The 18,331-nt window shown below is 45.5% G+C and overlaps 1 protein-coding gene across 2 annotated transcripts in view; it reads left to right on the forward strand.

Annotated features, from left to right (window-relative positions):
* Window positions 1-3,040: 3,040 nt before the first annotated feature.
* prr36b (proline rich 36b) overlaps window positions 3,041-18,331 on the forward strand; it is a 29,280-nt gene continuing 13,989 nt past the window's right edge. The window contains exons 1-3 of one of the 2 annotated variants that reach the window (XM_053851551.1): window positions 3,041-3,329; window positions 15,061-15,708; window positions 16,924-17,011. In XM_053851551.1, coding sequence (XP_053707526.1) covers window positions 15,129-15,708; window positions 16,924-17,011 — 668 coding nt within the window. In that variant the 5' untranslated portion in view covers window positions 3,041-3,329; window positions 15,061-15,128. Of the gene's footprint in view, window positions 3,330-8,245; window positions 8,457-15,060; window positions 15,709-16,923; window positions 17,012-18,331 lie in introns of those variants that run through there. The other variant, XM_053851552.1, reaches the window with a different exon arrangement.

The following is an 18,331-nucleotide window of genomic DNA, read 5'->3' on the forward strand; positions in this document are numbered from 1 at the left end:
TGATTCTGTTGCGCCGCACGTGACACGTACATTAGGGTGTGGAGCGGCGAGGTGAAACCCCAGGGGCTGATGGGAAATCTCCACGGCAAAGTCCCTGTGGGCACCTGGGCGAGAGAGATAGAGAAAGAGTTCCTGGCTGTGTGTCTGAGTGTGTGTGTACGTGTATTAATCTTCTTGTGTGGACCAATCTTTGACTGGACACCGATCTTATGAGGACATTTAGCTTTGTGGCAAGTTCCACATTGTGTTTTGAGGGTGAGAACGTCAAAATACCTCGGTCAGTATAATTGTTATTATATTTAAAGTTTGGTTCAGCGACCTGGTTCAGGTGAGCCATGTGTTTTGGATGGTTAGGTTTTGGAGGGGAGTCGCTGGGGAAAGGGCGATGGTGATGGCAATGAGAGGTCCTCATAAGTGTGTGAGTGTTTATCCTACTTTGTCGGGACTAACTATTGACAAAACACTGTCCTTGTGAGTAGCATATGTCTTTGTGGGGACCATTTGGCTGGACCTCACAAGGTTGAGGATGAAGACTGGATCATTATAACTGGGTTTCACTTTGGTTCAGAGCCCTGGTCCAGGTTAGTGTTTCGGTTAGGTTTAAGGGGAGAGGCTGGGGAAAGGGCGAGGGCCATGAGGAACCCCACAGTGTCCCCACAAGGATATAAATACAAGTGTGTATGCGTACATGCTCCTTGCATAGCTCTACTTGTGGGGACCTTTTCCCACCTTGCCCGGAAGCGTGGTGAGTGCACAGTCTGATACTGGAAGTACAACAACAGGGTCATTGAGTGCAGGTATCCCATCACCATGGAGACAGAAGGGTTGAGAATATTGATGTGTAAGTCTGTATGTCTTGTGCTCTGTTCTTGAGGTATTCCTGTTTACGTCATGTGTTATAACAATCAGAGGAGACCCTGAAATGAGCCTTGGATTTTGACACAGGCCAGCGACCATGATGCTGGTTTTACACTGTTGTCAGCTTCAGTCGCTGGTGGCGGGAAAAGTGTGGAGTAAAGAGACTCTCTGCATTGAGGGTGGTAAAAGACTACAGCTTGTGTGTGTTGCGAGAGCCGGTTATCGTCACCATCTTGTCTGTCAGACAGGTATCACGGCACCGGCCGTCCCCTCTCCAGATCCTGGCTGGAGATGAGAGCCCCGCAGGCTCCACAGAGCCAGACAAAAGGCTGGCTCATGAAGGCCGGGCCGCGGCTGCAGGGAGCTGAGCAACAGTGCAGCAGACAGACAAGTAGACAGACAGGCGGCGTGCCCACCCAGACAGCCTCAAAAGAGGAGCCCCTTCCTTAAGAAGGGCACAGCAAACAAACAAAAGCTTGTAAGCTGCGAAACAACGCCCTTCAGTGTGCAGGGAAAACACACTTTATCGCTAAAAGCTGACTATTCTTATTCCTCCAGCTCTGTTGACTTAAGCGAGCAGGCCGGCAGGTGTCCAATTAAGCTGCACCAGAATGAAGCAGGCCCCGCTCCTGGAGAGCCATTTACTTTTCAGCGCCGGGGTTGTTGAAATGCCTCCAGATCTGTGCTGTTCAAGCCTCTGCGTTGTGTGACTTACTAGGATTAATATGCCATTTCGCGATCAACAGGTCGGAGTTTGTGATGCAATGGCAGCGCAACGTTAAACAGGACAAAGAAGGCGACCAAAAGCATGTGACAGCAGTGTGGAAGGGTGTGTGTGTGTGTGTGTGTGTGTGCAGTGGAGCATGGAGAAAGGAAGAAAAGGTTTTCAAGAGGGCAGAAAAGGGGGTGCAGCGTAAGGGTAGCAGACAGTCAGGGGAAACTCTGGCAACACAGAAGGGTGACTTGCAAGAGGTGACATCATCTTTCATTTGAATAATCCTCCTGCTGAATGGTGATTGGCTACGCCGAGAGAAAGAAGAAGAATCCCCCTGCTATTTGCTATTCAGCCCTTTCAATTTCAGTGTGGCGCGCTGTCCTGGTGAATGCTGCCTTCAAGGACGGCTGGAATTCCCCCTCCCTTGAAAATCTACCCATCAGGATTCATAAATGAGCAGCTAATACTTTGATCCACAGTTTGCACGACTCATTTTTCGGCTCGTACACTGGAGCCAGGAGCACTCCCTGTTCGGTCAGGCCTGCCCTGACGCAGAGGATCGTAGAAGAGAAAGTCGTGATCAGATTTATCCACTTTAACTACATTAGAACTGAACCGGCAGTTTGTTTTAATTCCCGTTGTTTTATAATGGTAATAGATAACGCAACCACTTTGTTGTAAAACTGCGATTGTATACATCCGTCTGACCTGAGTACATAACCACCACTACTACTAATACTTCTGTTACAACTTTTTCTGTTCCCATTTCTCCCACTACGTCTATCACTACTACCACTGCTGCTATTACTACGATGTCTTCTACTAATCCTAGTACTACTATTTATTGTACTACTACCAGTGATGCTTCTAATACACCTACTGTGACTAGTACCGCTGCATTAACTACTACTATTACTACAATTGCAACAACATATAATGCCATTTTTTTCTGCTGTTCCTTCTGCTTGATTTGCTTATATTATTCCTACCATCTAACAGAGTAACACCACCAGTTACTCCACCATCCCTACTACTACTAAAACTACAAGCCCGCTTCTTCTTCTACAGCTAATCCATACAGTAACATCACTATAATTACAATTCCAACCATACTTACGTTGAATAATATTGTCAAACATTATTTGTATTGATATGAAAAGATTTTCAACTTTGTGATGGACACCACGCAAATGAAAGTGTTTTTTTTTCAATGAGAATATTCATTGAATTACAAAAGAAAATCGGGTGCATTTATTTACCTTTTTGTGGAATTAATTTTATTCCACGAAAGGGTGTAGCAGCATGATAAATCTTATAATGGTAAATTAGCTTTTTTTTATTATTATTATCGTCGGTCAAATAAAGCCTAATAATCGCTGAAGTTCCTTTTTCCGACACTCTCCCGGGGACCTGAAGGCAGCAGCAGCCTCCTCTCCTCCGCCTGTCCATCCTTCCGTTCGCCGGTTCGGTGCGCGTGCGTGCGCGTCATTCTCCTCCTTTCTTTCCGACAGTGAGCGCGCATCACTCGTGAACAAACGGAGCTCGTGAGCGGCTGAAGTTTCTGTGTCTGGCGGTTCGATTCCCCTCTCAACGCCTCCGCTCGTTCTTCGTCTTCCGTCCCTTCTCCCGGCTCCATCCTCATCCCCACTTCTCTTCTTCTTCCTCACCCGGACTCGCGGACTCAGTCGGGCTGAGCCGGCCGACACTGGGCGTAGCTGACGGGGAGGATTCCTCTGCTCCGCCGCTGCACTGACTGGTAAGATTTAGCTCCAGCTAGCATGCTAACCTCACTTTCACTAGCTTTCCCCATGAAACAAAATGATAAACCTCGCTGCAAGCTAAGCTAATTAGAAGCGAATCTGTGGCCAGTTGCTCCTTAATTTGCGTATCATTGCTTGCATTTCCTTGGTTGCCTGAATGGGTATTCACGTGAAACGAGTTGTTTGGAAGAAACGAACAGTTGTATTTGGCTGTCACCGTATATTTCTGTCCTGTCCTGGTAGTCAGACCGTAAGGGTGGAGCGGGGCTGAGAGGACTGGGCGGTGGCAGGCTGAGCACAAGACGTGAAACACCGTACAAATACAGGCTTAACAATACCCATCAAGATCACCTACATGCTCGCAGAAGGTTTTGTGGCCGTTTTTCTAAGTCTTTCCCTCTCAAACTTTCTCCTCCCTCCTCTCCACGGTTCACCGTGGATGGCTATTGTTCAGTGATGGACCAAGTGGGGTGAAAAATGTTCCATTCATCGCTCCCAGTGGGGAATTCCGCCTATTTTAACGCAGATCATTCAATATTTTTAAGATAGATGTAAAGCATGCGCAGTGCTCCTGACCTGTCGTGGTGATGTTTTCCTTATAATGAAGTGGTAAGAACGTCTGTCACCTCCAAAAAGTGACCTCATTGTGGTGAGTTTGTGAGGGGGCCTGGAGCTGCTGCTTCTCTCAGCCGTTGAGATGGATGAGTTCAACAAGATAGATTGCAGCCGGCAAACAATGGCGCGGAGGAAAGAGGTGCCAGCTCCCCAGTCGAGGCCTTTTAATCAACTGAAAAACACGCAGGCATAGAAAATCTTTACGCTCATCCCACAAACTCTACGCAGCTCCCTTGGGATGTTGGAGGCGGCAGCGAAATTGACTCTGGCTCTGTGGCCAGAGTGGGCATGGCGCGGTCAATAATGAGAAGGGATCGCCCATGAGCTATTGATGTCATCTGAAGCAAATGACATCCCTTGGCGACTAATAAAAGCACTTTAAGGCTCTGTCGCGCCACCACTGGAGATGGTCCAAGACTCTCCCAAGCCAAGGTGAGCTTAGCCATCATGCTAGTTTGTGCAGCGATGAGAGAATGGCTGACTCACTGTTGGTGGCAGGGAAATGGAGGACAGGCAGGCAGGCAGGCCGACTTCATACAATCACGTGAAACTGAATTTAGTCACCATTAAAAACCACATTCAATACATTTGAAAGAGGATGTGGATGTAAGCCCCGGGCGCTCAATGCAATGAATATATTCCATTTTTTGTGTCCAAAAATAGGCTTCTGCCCCGATCATCCCTTGTCACAAACAGATGCTCACTTTGTTGAGCGAGCCACAATGAAGGGTGTGAGTGACTCCAGTGGCTGTGCAGCAGTCGATTGCGGGTACAATTAAATCATTTTTCTTTTGTCTCTGACTGCTGACACACTCTTCTGAGAACAGTCGGTTTGATTGTACACAGTACTGAACACAGCATACGACTGGCACATACGGTAAACCCTCGATTATGGTGGGGGTTATAAACCTTTAGAAAGTCTCCCCATGCTCTTAAAAACCTTCCCCACTCGCTTGTTTCAGACTTCGTTTGTTATGAGGCGTCGTTCAACAATCGTAAGCGTCGTCATCTGGCTCTTCAGTGCCGCTCGGTACCCCAAGAATCTTCACTGTCATGACGGGTTTGGAAATGGTTTTGAGTCACATCCATCTCGTATTAGTCTTTAAAACATCACAACGCCTGGAATGGTTCACAAACTAATATGCAGTGGAGCCGAATGTTGCCATAGAAACTGGAAACAGAGATGATAAGACAGCTCATTTGACTTAATCTTTATTGAAACAAAAGTATTCAAGGATACCATTATTTCCTGCTTTATAGTCTAGATGCCATGAAACTAAATCCTGAATTATTGTTTGAAATATTCTGAAGGATAAAATTCCATTGCTCAGTGATGTGAAGTTAACACCCCTGCTTTAGAATGAGCCAGTTAAGGGGCATAAATCTCCACAATATAAATATGTATGACAACATTAGTGCAGCATGGGTCAAACACCGCAGTGATAAAAAATTCCATAAACATTGCAAACCAAAAAGCATCTTCTGTGTTTTGCCTTCATCTCATAGCATTTCTAATAAGGAGTAAAGTTGAGATTATCCTTTAAAAAAAGTCAGCTCAGTTGTCAGAACCATCAGAAGTATCTTTCCTTCGCTTGGACTTTGGGCTAGTTTAAATTTTAATGACCTATTTTGCCGGCAGCTGGCCTCTCGACCTAAGTCGTGGTTCTGAGAGGAGAGATGAATGTTGCATTAATAGACTTGTGTGTCAGCCTGCCCCTGAGCCTCAGGACTGCTATGGGATGTGTGAGTCAGAGTGAAATCCCTCCAGCTCTGCGGTTGTGACAAGGGCAAGCCTGTGCCTCCGGTCATCAAGCTCGCGTTTGATTTGAAAAAGGTGACCCTTGCTCCCCTCAGCGTCATTAACAATCACCACAAGCATCTCCAGCTCTGAATTTAAGAGGCAAACAAAACAATAGCTGCTTGTTTAGAGATTATCAAAACCGAAAGTGAACAATTGGATGAATTTCCTTTGTTTTAGAGATTAGAAAAAGTGCTGCCGGCACTTGGGAAGCTTTGGGGGATTCAGATAAAGCATAAATCAACTGTGCAAGTTGTCAGCAGAATTGGCCAGTTGTGTCAGAGCTGTCAGTACATGCATTCGTTTTTGAACCTGCAGCTGCACTAACTTGATACGTTGGGACACTTCTTCCAGTGTGCTCATTGGAGTCTAACACAATTATTCTGTGAATCTTTGTTGTCTGACGGAAAGGTTTGTGGTAAACTGGAAGTTTTCTTGTAAATGAATCGATTGAAAATAATTCGAAAAGATCACAAGTAGAATAAGAATTAAAGTATGGTTTGATAAGAAGCTCTCCCGAGTTTTACATCTATTTACACACTTCTCTTGTCTGCTTTGGCTGTAAAAATTGACTTCTCAACCCTTTGTTTAGGAAAGAGGCTTAGCTATATACGGACAGATGTGGTGGGGCCTTTGTTCCTAGAAAGCGGGGGTCACTGGACCATCCAAAAAGTCTACAGAGAATCACATTCCTTCTGAAACGTGTCGCGTTCCACTTCAAACGGGGCATAATCCTCTTACGTCCACTGTCGTTCCACTTGTGCTTTGTGTGCGCGTGTCTGTCCAGAGAGGTGGCCGCAGCATCCCGACCGTGCGTTATGCCATCCGGTCCAGAACCCTCGGGCCCACCCTCCTCCTACTTCCATGTATTGGCTCTATCTGGTGTCATTGATCCAAGCCACCAGCTGGTCTTGGGTAGGCCTGATCTCATTTACCCCCAGAGAGGAGCCTGTTTGTGGGCAGACGTCCCATTATGGAGATGATCCAGCAGCTCTTCGAGTTACAAATTAGCTTTAGCTTGTCGGGCTGCTTTGTCTGTTGCTTCCACGTGTGCTCCTCTGTTGCTTCCTTTCTTGTCGTTGTGGCATACCTACTTTCTCTTTCTCTCGGCCCCCTTTCCCCCCACCTTCGCTCTTTGTTCCCCTCCAGCATGTCACTTCTATCTCTCCTATCTCACTGGGGAATTGGTTAACAGCATCAGAGGTAGGCCTGCCTGACTAATGCACTTCCTCTTTCTCTTTTTCTGGCCTGTCCATCTGTGAAGCTGGTCCTCACTTTCCCCCTTGCGATCAATATCTACACAGTTGAACTCCCGGCAGCCCCAAAAGACCCTGCGGGTGGTGGAGCTCCAGAGGGGAGAGGCAGAGTCGACGCTGCTGGGGTCTTTTTATAGCCACTTTCTGTCTCTGCTTGTATTGTTTTGGGGTTGATGCCTGCCTCCCCACAGCATTGTCTAGTTTCTGGGACAAACTGAGGCCACTGCTCTGTCCCTCCCTTATTCTCGCCTGCCACTCTTGGGCTCCTCTCTGTCACCGTCAGTCTCTCTCTCCCTGGAGCTCTGGTTTGAGGACTGTCGAGGGTCGACTGTACAAGATTAGCATCTCGCTTTGTCCAGGGTTAACGAGCTCTGTCATGTGTTAATATGCCGGTCCTCGGGGGGCCGTGTCTCTCAGAGCCTGAACACACCATGGGAAGGATCGGGTCCCAGCGTGTGCATGAATATGTTGGGTATAAATTGTTCAAAAGAAGGGTGGGTGATGTGAACCTATGAAGGGGAGATGATGTTGAAACTGTTTTGAAACTATGAAAAAGTATTTAAAATAGGGCTGGGCATTGAGAACCTCACGATTCCATTTCCAGTTTTGCATTGCAGTATTGCATCAATTTGATATTAAATCAAAGGCTTTGCTGTCATCATGAATTTCTGAATTTCATGATGTTTTCTTTCCTTTTGGAAATTTGGATGAACCTCACCCAACGTCAGATAGACTCAGCTCCACTGAATAAATATGACTTCACAGCAACAGTTGTAGTTTGGACCGTGTCAAACCTTCAGGTAGCTTCGCTTGTGATCATGTGATCACTGACAAGATCAGAGTCAGATGATTACACCAGCAATTTCATCTCCAAGGCTTGATCTAACAAACCAACTGTGGCTCAGTGCCTCAGCAACCCCCAACGTAATTATTTAGTTTTGCGTTTTCGTCACCCACCCCAAATATAAAATAACCATACATGGTTTGGACATTCACTGCAGGCCTAAGGACAGTAGTTCTCAGTTGGAAACAGGATGAAAACATGATCTGCTGTAAATGCTTGTAAACGTTTATGAAAGAGTTGGCGGCACATAGTCGGCTCAGGGAGCTGGATCATTGTTTTTTCCCGTATTAGACCACCTCTTCATTGCATCATAGAATCTAAGTAACACTAGAGTCTTTAGGATTAGCACCAGCCGATCTGATCACATGTTGCTGTGATCCAGGTGTCGGTCACACAAGCTGTCGCTTCTTCTACACATGAGACGTAAACAAGGACACAGAGCTAGTTGTTGCTTCCTCTCAGCGGGGTCTTTGTCCAGTCTTAGTTGGGGTGAGCTTCTTAAGAACTCTTAAATGTCAGTGGGTGGTAATGACCACAGTATACATCATGATGGAGTTAACGTGTGGGGAGACTAGCGCGTTTGTTTGTTGCTGTGTTGTCGACTTAAGAGGTAAGGATCACCTGAGGAACTGACTTCCACCTCCTGCCAGGTGCTCAGAGCCTCACTCAGCATTCATTCCACATTATAACCAGTTGTCCACATATATTGAAAGTTCTTGTTTTATCATCTGGAACATAGTCCCTCATGTGAGCTATGTGTTTAATGCTTCAGTGGTCTCTTCCTTGAACCCAATGTCCAGATGCTATAAAGGAATCGCAAGCATGGCTTACATCATGCTTGTCCCTCAGTCACAGGAAGAATGGGACAGAAGAAGAAAGTGCATTCATCTTAACTACTGTGGTGTTTGTGAATTATGGGACGAGCAACAAATTCCATTATGTCCCAGCTTGGCGGGCTGCCGAAATCCAGCCGATGTGTGGGAAATCCTGAATGTTGACATCATTCAGATAATGTGAATGTCTCCCTCCCCCTCTCTGTTGTCTCTTCACTCCTCATCCCGCTCCGAGTTCTCTCAGCCCTCCCACCGGCTGCCAGGAATCCAATGGGCAGCAGCGAGCTTTGTTTGGAGTTTATTTGTTTGCGGCAGAGAGGCGGTTTCCTGACCTCAGGTCGGGGGTGTTTGGGGGAATGTGAGAGCGGCGATTGGCATCGCGCTAATGGAGGCAGATGGGTGTTCACCTTCAACCTTCAAGTCGTCTCTTGAGTTGGATTGAAGGGAAAGCCGACTTTGCACATGTGATTTTTTTTGTGATTTTGCTTACTCATCTTTCCAACTCTTCATCCCATTGTCATTTCAGATGATTTATGAGAGTGGATGACCAGGCATGCCAGACTCTTATTCACCAGCCCTGCATTTTGTTGTCATCTAGGTTTGGCAGTTGTCAACACTTTCTTCTCAGAAAACAGTATTTTTTAGAGAAGCAAGGAAGCACGGAAACATGGAGTCAGTCGCTTCACTTTGTGCATTTTCTGAAGGTCCCAGTCTTGTTCGTGATGTCACTGGCCCCGTCATGTCCACCAGGAATGTTTGATGCTTACTAATAAGTGAGTTCAAGTGTGCGTTCATGGGATGGAGAGGAGACTGAGACAGCCGTTGTGATGAAGAGTCAGTTGAATAGACAATCTTGGGCCAAATGCCAGGATGAGCCTTCTTGATTCCTTTCACCGCCTCCAACTACGGGGTGAATCTGACATGAGGAGTGACACACAAGCACTAAACAGCATGCAATGATTAATGTGTCATTCACGGCTCAAGCTAATTGGGGACAGGACCATCTGCCTGAATTCAGAAAAGTAAACTATTGAATCACTAACAAAACAGTTTTTTTTTTGTTTTTTTTTTACGATCCTCTGTCTTCTGCGTTTGTAGAATCTCTTCAAATCCACACCCAAAAAGTGTATGAGCGGAGTCAACAAGAGCGCTCAGCCTTGTGTTTGCTGTTTGTCGAGATACAGCTTGTCAATTACGAGGTCAGAGGGCAGCCGTGCTTGTTAAATATGCCTTTAAAAAACAGGGATGTCCATCCTCTAATGAACAGCCGGCGTCATCTCTCCACCCTTTTTATCCTCTTATGGCTCTATTAGTTATGTTCGTCGTAATTCTATCAAGCCTGTTCAGGTCCACATTAGCCGAGCGGGAGATCAGCCTCAAATGCGCACTTTCTTTTTGCATCTCCTCTCCCCTTCCCCACCCCCTCCACCACTGCGGCCGCCTTCCCCCACAATCCCTCTCTTTGACTATTTAGAGTAGGCCCGGGGGACAGAGGGAGGCTCGCAGAATGCATATGTGTGTGTGCAATGACAGCAGTTCTGACTTTTAACCACCACAATTCTGGCGTGCCCTTGGACGGTTGGTTGACCAACAAGAGTGATGGAGCATTTTGGTTTTGAGCTGCGTGAAGGCAAATCGACTTCAAGGGGTGTCATACAAACAAACCTGCTGAACTCTCATTGTTACTCACCACAGTTCATACAGTAAAACACGACAAAATGGGGTCAAAGAACGACTTCATTGTTCAAATATGCAGATGACCTGATTATCCAAAAGCATCATGTTTGTGTCTAGACGGTGAGAAAAGCTTAGATCCCTCACAGGGCTGGAAGCTCGCCAGATATTGATGGCATTGACATAAGCACTGTATTGTGTCATAGATGCCGGCAGTGCACGCACACACACACACACACACACACACACATTTGTTTTATGGGCCTGGATAGGTTTAAGAAGGAGATGATGCCTGGGAGGATGATCTCACCCTGCTAAGCTGCTCTGCTAATTATTAGCTTATTACCTTAGTTCTAACAGGGTCACGACAACAAACACAAAATGTAGGCAGCTATTTATATATTGTCTTGTAAAGCATTTAATCGCATCGAGAAATCCCTCCATGTACTAGCATAGCAAGTTCAGCATCTTGTGTCTCTGCATTGCCAGTCTGCTCACTAGTATTACTCGTACAAGCAGAACGTTCTGTGTTTGGGCAGATATAGATAAGCTAATCAAAGGATCCCCCAATTAAAATGAATGAGTTCAATACAAAACGTTTGTTAAATATCTGTAGCTTGCGTCAGAAAAGTGTATTGTCAAGAAGACACCTTGTGTTACGCTTGAAAAAGAAGCTGAGCTATCATTGTTCGTGACATTTGAATGTTTACTACTGACTTCCCAAGTCAATACTCCATGACCTGGAATCTTCCCAACAAGGATCAGTGTGTTGTGTCATTATATTTGAGTGTTTTCTGTGTTCTCAGCAAATTTTAGGGCAACATGGGGCCGTCTCTCAACAGCTAGCCACACAGTAAATAGGAAACAGACACATCTTTTTTAAGGTCAACAGCATTGGCAAAGTCAAGATGGTTTAAACTAGAAATGGCTTCTCCACCGCGTCTTATTCACTCTGAATATGTAGAACACTAGCCACAGCTGGCAGGACTCAGGAAGCAGTTGTCGGATATGGATCCTGTGTTTTGGTGTGTTTGCGGATGATGGAAGCAGCGTGGCTGTTCTGCCTTTGAACCTCTGCTTGTATATGGGTTAAAAGGCTTTTATTGTATTCTATTTCTCACTGTCCATAGTGTATTAAGCAAAGGCTGTTTTGAAACGGATGAGATGAAGCTCACATGACCATCTGTCTGGGATTGTGTGCTATAAATGCTAAATACGCTCTTGTCATTGAATATGTTCCCTCTCATTGTTGATGAAATCTTCTAGTTGAGCCAACTATTGTCTTCTTGTCAAGTGTCTGATGCTCTGTGGTTCTCTGTTGGATGTTTATATCTCAAGAATCAATAATAACTTTTGAAAGAATGAGTCCAAACCACACTTCCTTCAGCAGTGCAGCCATTTAATCAACTGCCGTCCACAGTGTCCTGTCCGTTCTGTGTTGCAGGGTTGATGGGTTCATCTGGAAGCCACAGACTTCCCTTTTAACAACACATTTCCCAGCCAGCAGGGGAATAAAAATCCTTCGACTGATGCTTAGTGAGCAGAACTGTCTGCTCGGCGATGTATTTCACAAGATTGTATTCAAAGTCACCTGAAATTGACCGCTTGAATGCAATAGCTCTTCATGTACCTGTGGGAATAAGAATCCAGTTAATATGAGGTGCTGCGGCTGTATTCCTTGCTCCAGTATGTTCAGCGGATGTCAAAATGGACAGAAGCCCACGCACAGACCTTGACAGATAAGAACTTGTTTGTTGGCACGGCTGTACAGTGCTCATGTTTCTGCTGGTTTTTCTGGGGGATTTTCTGTGAGAATGTAAATCTTGCCTGACTTTCCTCACCAAGGCTTTGCAACTGAAATGGTTTACTAGGCTTCAGAGAGTCAGCTTAAAAAGTCGAATCATCATCATTGCATCATTTCTCATTTGTGACCAATGATTCCATTGATAATGTGAGAGAGTTTTACAACTTTCTTAAAACAGAACCCCGTGCATGTTTCAGTAAATGGGTCACAAAACGCTTTTGGCAGCTAAATGGCCTGATCTCGGATTTTGGTGGCAAACAAAGCACTGTGTTATCATTCCTGCAAATTTGCTGATCATCTCGCTAATGTGGACTTTACACTATGAGGGTAAATGAAAACAAAAAAAAAAACCCTGCCCTGATTTGTAGCATGTTTATGCTCACGGCTGACTGGCGGCCCTAATGACGCAGGACCCGGGTGAGTGAGCAATAAAGACAGAGAGACAAGTGCAATACCACAGCTGTCTGCAGACTCGTGAGGGAAACAGATAGACTGCTCTTGCTGTGACTCTCGAAACACTGTCCCTGCAAGTCTATTCTCAGATCAATGCTTTGTGGAAATGTCTGCTTCATAAGGCCACTGTTTGCAAACACTGTATTTGACCTGTATTTGCTTTGAGGCACGTCTGAAATGAACAGAAAGGTTACAGTTTCTTACTCTTGTGATAGAGGGGAAGCAATTCTAGCTGGTATTAACACGGATTGGTGTTTAACCGTGCAGGATTAGAAAACATAACCCTCTAAGCTAAGATATGGAAACAAACACCAGAGTTCAGAGAAAGATTTATTTTGTTTAGGCTGCTGAGCAGAATAAAATATGCCCTGGAAAGATTAACAGAACAACATCATTCATTTACAAAAGCTTAAAAGAGTTGCTGTTTCACCAAGTAGTTTGCTCGAAGTTATACAGGCTCAGCCCACGGATACCTGGCGGTTAACGCCATGTCATTTCTTCGGCTAACACGTGGCGCACCAAGGAGAACTGAGGCTGGCTAGAATCCCGGTTTCTGCTCTGTGTCTGAGCCTGTTCAGGCTTCTTAGGCTGTTTTCTAATGCATTTTGCACTCAAGTGCTACGCGGCTGCCAAGTATACACCCATTGTTGAGTCTACTTTTCCTGTAAGCAAAACATTGAATTGATGATCCAGGTTTAGGGACATGAACCATATATGGGATTGTGTCTCATTCTTGGGTATTTAGATCCTTCTGTCCGGAGTGACAAGATTAATTTAATGGGCAGTTTTAATTTCAATTGCTCAGCCAGGTAATGGATTCATGAGTTTAAAAACCAGGGCTTGTGAATGGCTGAAACTTACATTTCTCATTTGTCATCAATACATTTTCCCTCTTGTCTGCCCGTCTCACACCAGTCCTGGCCCTGCCTTCCCGAACCACTGGTCCTGATTAGCCACATATTTTAACCAACTGCTCAGCTTATGTTGCTCCAATGGCATTTAAAACTCTTATGACCGTAGGGAGTGGCACAAGCAGCTTCCTAGAGCTACCCACTCTGTGTTGTTTTTGGTGGCAGCCTGTTGAGCTAGCATCTATTTGTATGTGTTGAGATCGGTCTTCTTCTCCCCCTCCAGCCTCGCTCAGCTGCTCCGGCCATCTGCGCAAAAGAAAACAGCGAAGAGAGAGCAGTAGCGTTCGGGGGGGAAAGGAAATTTGGGAGGGGAAATGGCCATGAAGAATTCATTTTAAATACAGATTTGTCGCAAACAAAGCCAGAGAGGGAAGGATTGTGCATGGAAACTGTATCGCAGAATCACTTCGATGATGTCTTGTCCCATTCCCAAAATAGGACAGTGAGTGTGCGCAATAGGTCAGTGGAAACTGGGATGACGAGCGATGTCTGGATTTTAGAGTTGGACCAGCAAACATCAGCTTAGAATGATCTCATTTCTCTCAACCGTCTCACTCGTCCAAATTCTCCCTTGGTTTCCCATGCTCCGCAGGCCAAACCTCTTCCTCTGGGCCGACCTCGAAGTTGCCTTAGAGGTTATATCATCACTTTGCCTCCTGCGCATCCGGATCCGTGCTGTTTGTAAACTTTCACAAGCCTGTTTCCTGCCAACCGTCCCTCCGCCCCTTGCTTCCCTTCCAAACATGTAGCAGTTGTACAGCTCACCGTCTTCCTCCAGAAAGTATCTCAGGAAACAAAAACCAAAATCAGATGAAGGAAATACATTAAATTCTTTCAGGCAGACCATTAAAGAGGCATTGTTTTCTCTGTCAAAGAGAAAGTTCAACTCAAACAAACTCAGAGTGGGACATTATAGATTGTTTCTCACCCAAATTTGAGTGGAACTTCCTCGTTCCAGTCTGAGGAGAATGAGTGGACACATATTCTGCACATCTCTCAGCTGTTTTAATTTTCAGGGTTTAATGAAGCCAAGCAGAACTGCAGAGGTCATCATGTGCAAGCTGTGTTTCTCATTCAGTCCGTGCTTTGGATTCAGACATCATTTCGTATCAAAGAAGAAAGGAGGTCAGACTTCTGCAGCTCCACTGGCCAAGTGTGTCGCTGAGCTTTTGAATGTCACAGAGGAGAGCGGTTTGTACTTCACAGCATCAGTCATTGACAGCAGCTTAGTCTATTTGTAGAATGTGTGGCTTCTGTAGTCAGTAAGATGACCTCGACTGAGCGCGGCTTTGAACTCATTGCATTATTGATACAACAGAATGGGAGTCATTGGAATCGTGATTTCTTGTCTTTAAAAGAACATGTAGATGTTTTTAATAAAAACTTGCGTCAACTGTTTGCACTTGGTCGGTATGCATACTGAGGAAAGCCGTTGTTTTATCTGATCTACAGAGCTAAAACACTCCTCGAGCTGATATGAGAACGTTCTGTTCATGTCTCGTCTTGCTCTTCACCATCTTTCTTCTCATTTCTCTGCAGACCCGACCGCTGCCTACTGAGTGTCGAAGACTGTCCTGCTAAAGTGAGCGCTAGCAAATCAAGGGGAGATGAAACCGGACGGGGTTGTCGTGGCAGGAGAGCCAATGGAAACATTGGACTCCATTCCCGTGAACGAGGCTGCCCCAGGTCAGGGAGAGGAGCCTCACCAGGCAGCCAATGAGGATGCGGCTCAGCAGCCTGAAGGTGAGACAGGAAAAGTGGATCAGCCAGAACACCCCAAGGAAACGCCACCCGCCAAGACTGCTGTCGACCCAAAAGCCAAAACCACGAACAAGGGTACGGCGAAGGCGAAACCAAGTGCTACGACCAAGACGACCACCAACTCTCGGCCTAACACAGCCCAGAGCCGCCTCTCGAATGGCGTCTCCAAACCTCAGACCAATGGAGTGGCCAAGAAGCCCACGGCAGCTTTGGACAAAAAGAACACCACCACATCTGCACCTTCCAAAAAGCCCCTCGGTACCACAGCAACTACAAAGAGCATCACTAAAGTAGGAGAGAAGAAGCCCACGGCAGCATCTCCTGCCACCACTGCCACAAAGTCAACTACTGCGACCAAGAAGACGCCGACTGCAACAGCTAACGGTGTCAAGACCAGCACGCCAGCCTCCGCAAAGAAGCCCGCAGGTTAGTTAAAATGTCACTACACTGGACTTCATACACCCATGCACACACAGTGTTGCATGAAATAGCACTTTGGTTCAAGGTCTTTTGCTAAGAATCTTTGGCACAACTGAGGTGACGTGTATGTGAAAAGAGGGGACGTTTATTGTCTAGCTTCAAGTATGACGAAGCTACACAGCCACACTCGTTCATTTGTCTTTGCAACCAAAATAATGGTCTTAGATGACACATAATTATAACATATTTAAACAATGAATCAAGAAAAGCAGCGGTTCCCAAGATGGAGGCGGTGTGAACTACTGTAAATTGTTTGTTAAGTGGCGACCTACATTTCGCAAACGCTTTCACAAACGTCTCCAAACCATTGCTGGAAGCCAGTCACTGAATCTCACATAAATAAACATCACTCTTCAAACGTATAACTAAGATTAGCAGACCAAACAAACAAATCATTCAGTAACACACAGATACTCTGCAAATTAGACATGTTTCTGGTGGTGCGGAAAAAATCGTTTTTGTTCACAGTACATGAAGCTGGAACACATGATGGAACACATGCAATGGTGTCTCAACAGGAAGTCTTTTGTTTACTCTTTCTGCTCTGCTGTGGAGAAATAGTATATGTCGCAGTTCGGCTACCGCATATAGTGTGTACACTCTTGTAGTGTATTGACAGTGTATTATAGTCTATTTCACAACCATTGAAATACATTAATATTGTTCTTTGGTCATTTCCCATCAGGAGCTCCTCCTCATTCTCAACCTCCCCAGTCAAACTTATCTGCCTTTACGTCGCCATTCACATCATCCGTGAACCTCATCAGCTGTAGTCCTCTTTTTCTTTCCTGAGTTTGGCCGTGGTCGTGAAGTCGGTGCTGAAGAAGGACCTTCATACCTTATTTGTCTCCGTCATGGGCTTTAAAATGTTCAATTCCCAAAAGTCACGAGGGGCATGCCACCATTGTTCAATATCAACAAGCATCTTAAAAGTGTAATGTAGTCATCAGACTCTAGACTGCGGCTGTTTTCTTAGCGGATGATGTGATTCATGTGAACCCAGTCTTGTATTAGACATGCAAGAATGACTGCTGCTAATGTAGAAACTCATTTGCCCTACATTCTCACAACATCCAGTGTGAAAAATAAATGTGCCTGACCTATATATTTACAGTACATTTTGACCACATGTGTTGTCTTCTTTTCTCTGTCCTGTTGCAGCGCCCAAATCTGCCTCTTCTACCCCAGCAAAACCCAGCCCTGCTTCCACACCCAGGGCAGACAAGACACCCGTTTCTAAGACAACAAGGTAAGCTGTGCTGCAAGACGAACGCACACTTGTCTGAACCAGATTCTCTGGGTCTATATATAGATGGACGACACAGCTTCTATTATTATCTGTTTCTCAGACATTCTATCAGCAGAATTGTCTCAAGCGGATTCTTTTTTAGTAAAAATGGTTTATGAGACCACATCAGCCATACAAAGAGCCTTTTTGTGACGCTGCAGCTTGCAGTGTGTCTCCTGGGCTGTGAGTCTGCAGACCCAACTTACGGAGAAGATCACAAAGTTACAATGATACCCCACGTGGAGCCCTGCCCGGGGTGGGCTGAACTGGGCCATCCAGTGTCAGAACACGCCGGAGAGAAAAGCCTTGCCGTGGCTCACTGGAGCAAAGATTATGAAACAATATAAATGATGCAAAGATTCAGGAAGAAATGTTCGTAACCGAAACTGAGTCCGTCTTTTCATTTAAACTGCAGTTGAATGACGCTTTGTTTTTGTAGCTGCCTGGGTGTAATCAGATCAACATGAGCTCACCCCAGTCACACTGCCTCAGTGCTATCTGATTCTGAGCTAACTGAATGTTTGAAGTCGGAAACTAGACCCAGCTAAATGACTCCTTTGTCGTGTTTTTTATTGCAGCTTATCTCGTTGACTCTTCTTCTTGTTTGTTGAGCAAACACATGCTATCTCTTTTGCTGCCATTCCACCATGAGGTCACTCTCCCCAGCTTGTGCTGAAGATGTAGTCTCTACCGATGATCATAACACCAAAGAAAATTATGAGTCAGCTCACATTCAGTTCCTTCTTCTTATGTGACAACCCAATGAGAGTTCGCAGTGAGTCCACAACACACCTCCTCGGGTCTCTTGATTTTCTCATTGACAATTTAAATTCGCTTTTTTTACTTGCACCTCAAACAGTGGCGCAACAGCACAGTCTGCACATTTATTCTACAGTCCACAAGAAACGTGTCGTCAGGCAATCGACTCCTGTTTGCGCTCACAATAGGGCTGAACTTTTGTGAACGTATTTACTTCCAAGGGTAGAGGAAGTCAGCTACGTGACAGATGACTTGTTTAACTTGTGTCACCTGATATCTCCTGCATGCGTAGCTGTGTTTGAGTCTGTCTTGCCATCTGCACAGCAAAGGCTCGTGTCGCGGTGAGAATCTCATAACTCATCTTTTGACCCACTGGTCGGTAAATATTGCTAAAAATATAGATTGAATTGGGAAATGATTCAAGCACATACAGCGTAATTGAATCCTCTTGTTTATTTTAAGTCAAACTTGTCGTCTAATAATTCTGCTGCGCAGCACCTGTTCATGAATTCCCATGATAGC

The sequence above is a fragment of the Synchiropus splendidus genome, chromosome 19, assembly GCF_027744825.2.
Source record: "Synchiropus splendidus isolate RoL2022-P1 chromosome 19, RoL_Sspl_1.0, whole genome shotgun sequence".
NCBI lineage: Eukaryota > Metazoa > Chordata > Actinopteri > Syngnathiformes > Callionymidae > Synchiropus > Synchiropus splendidus.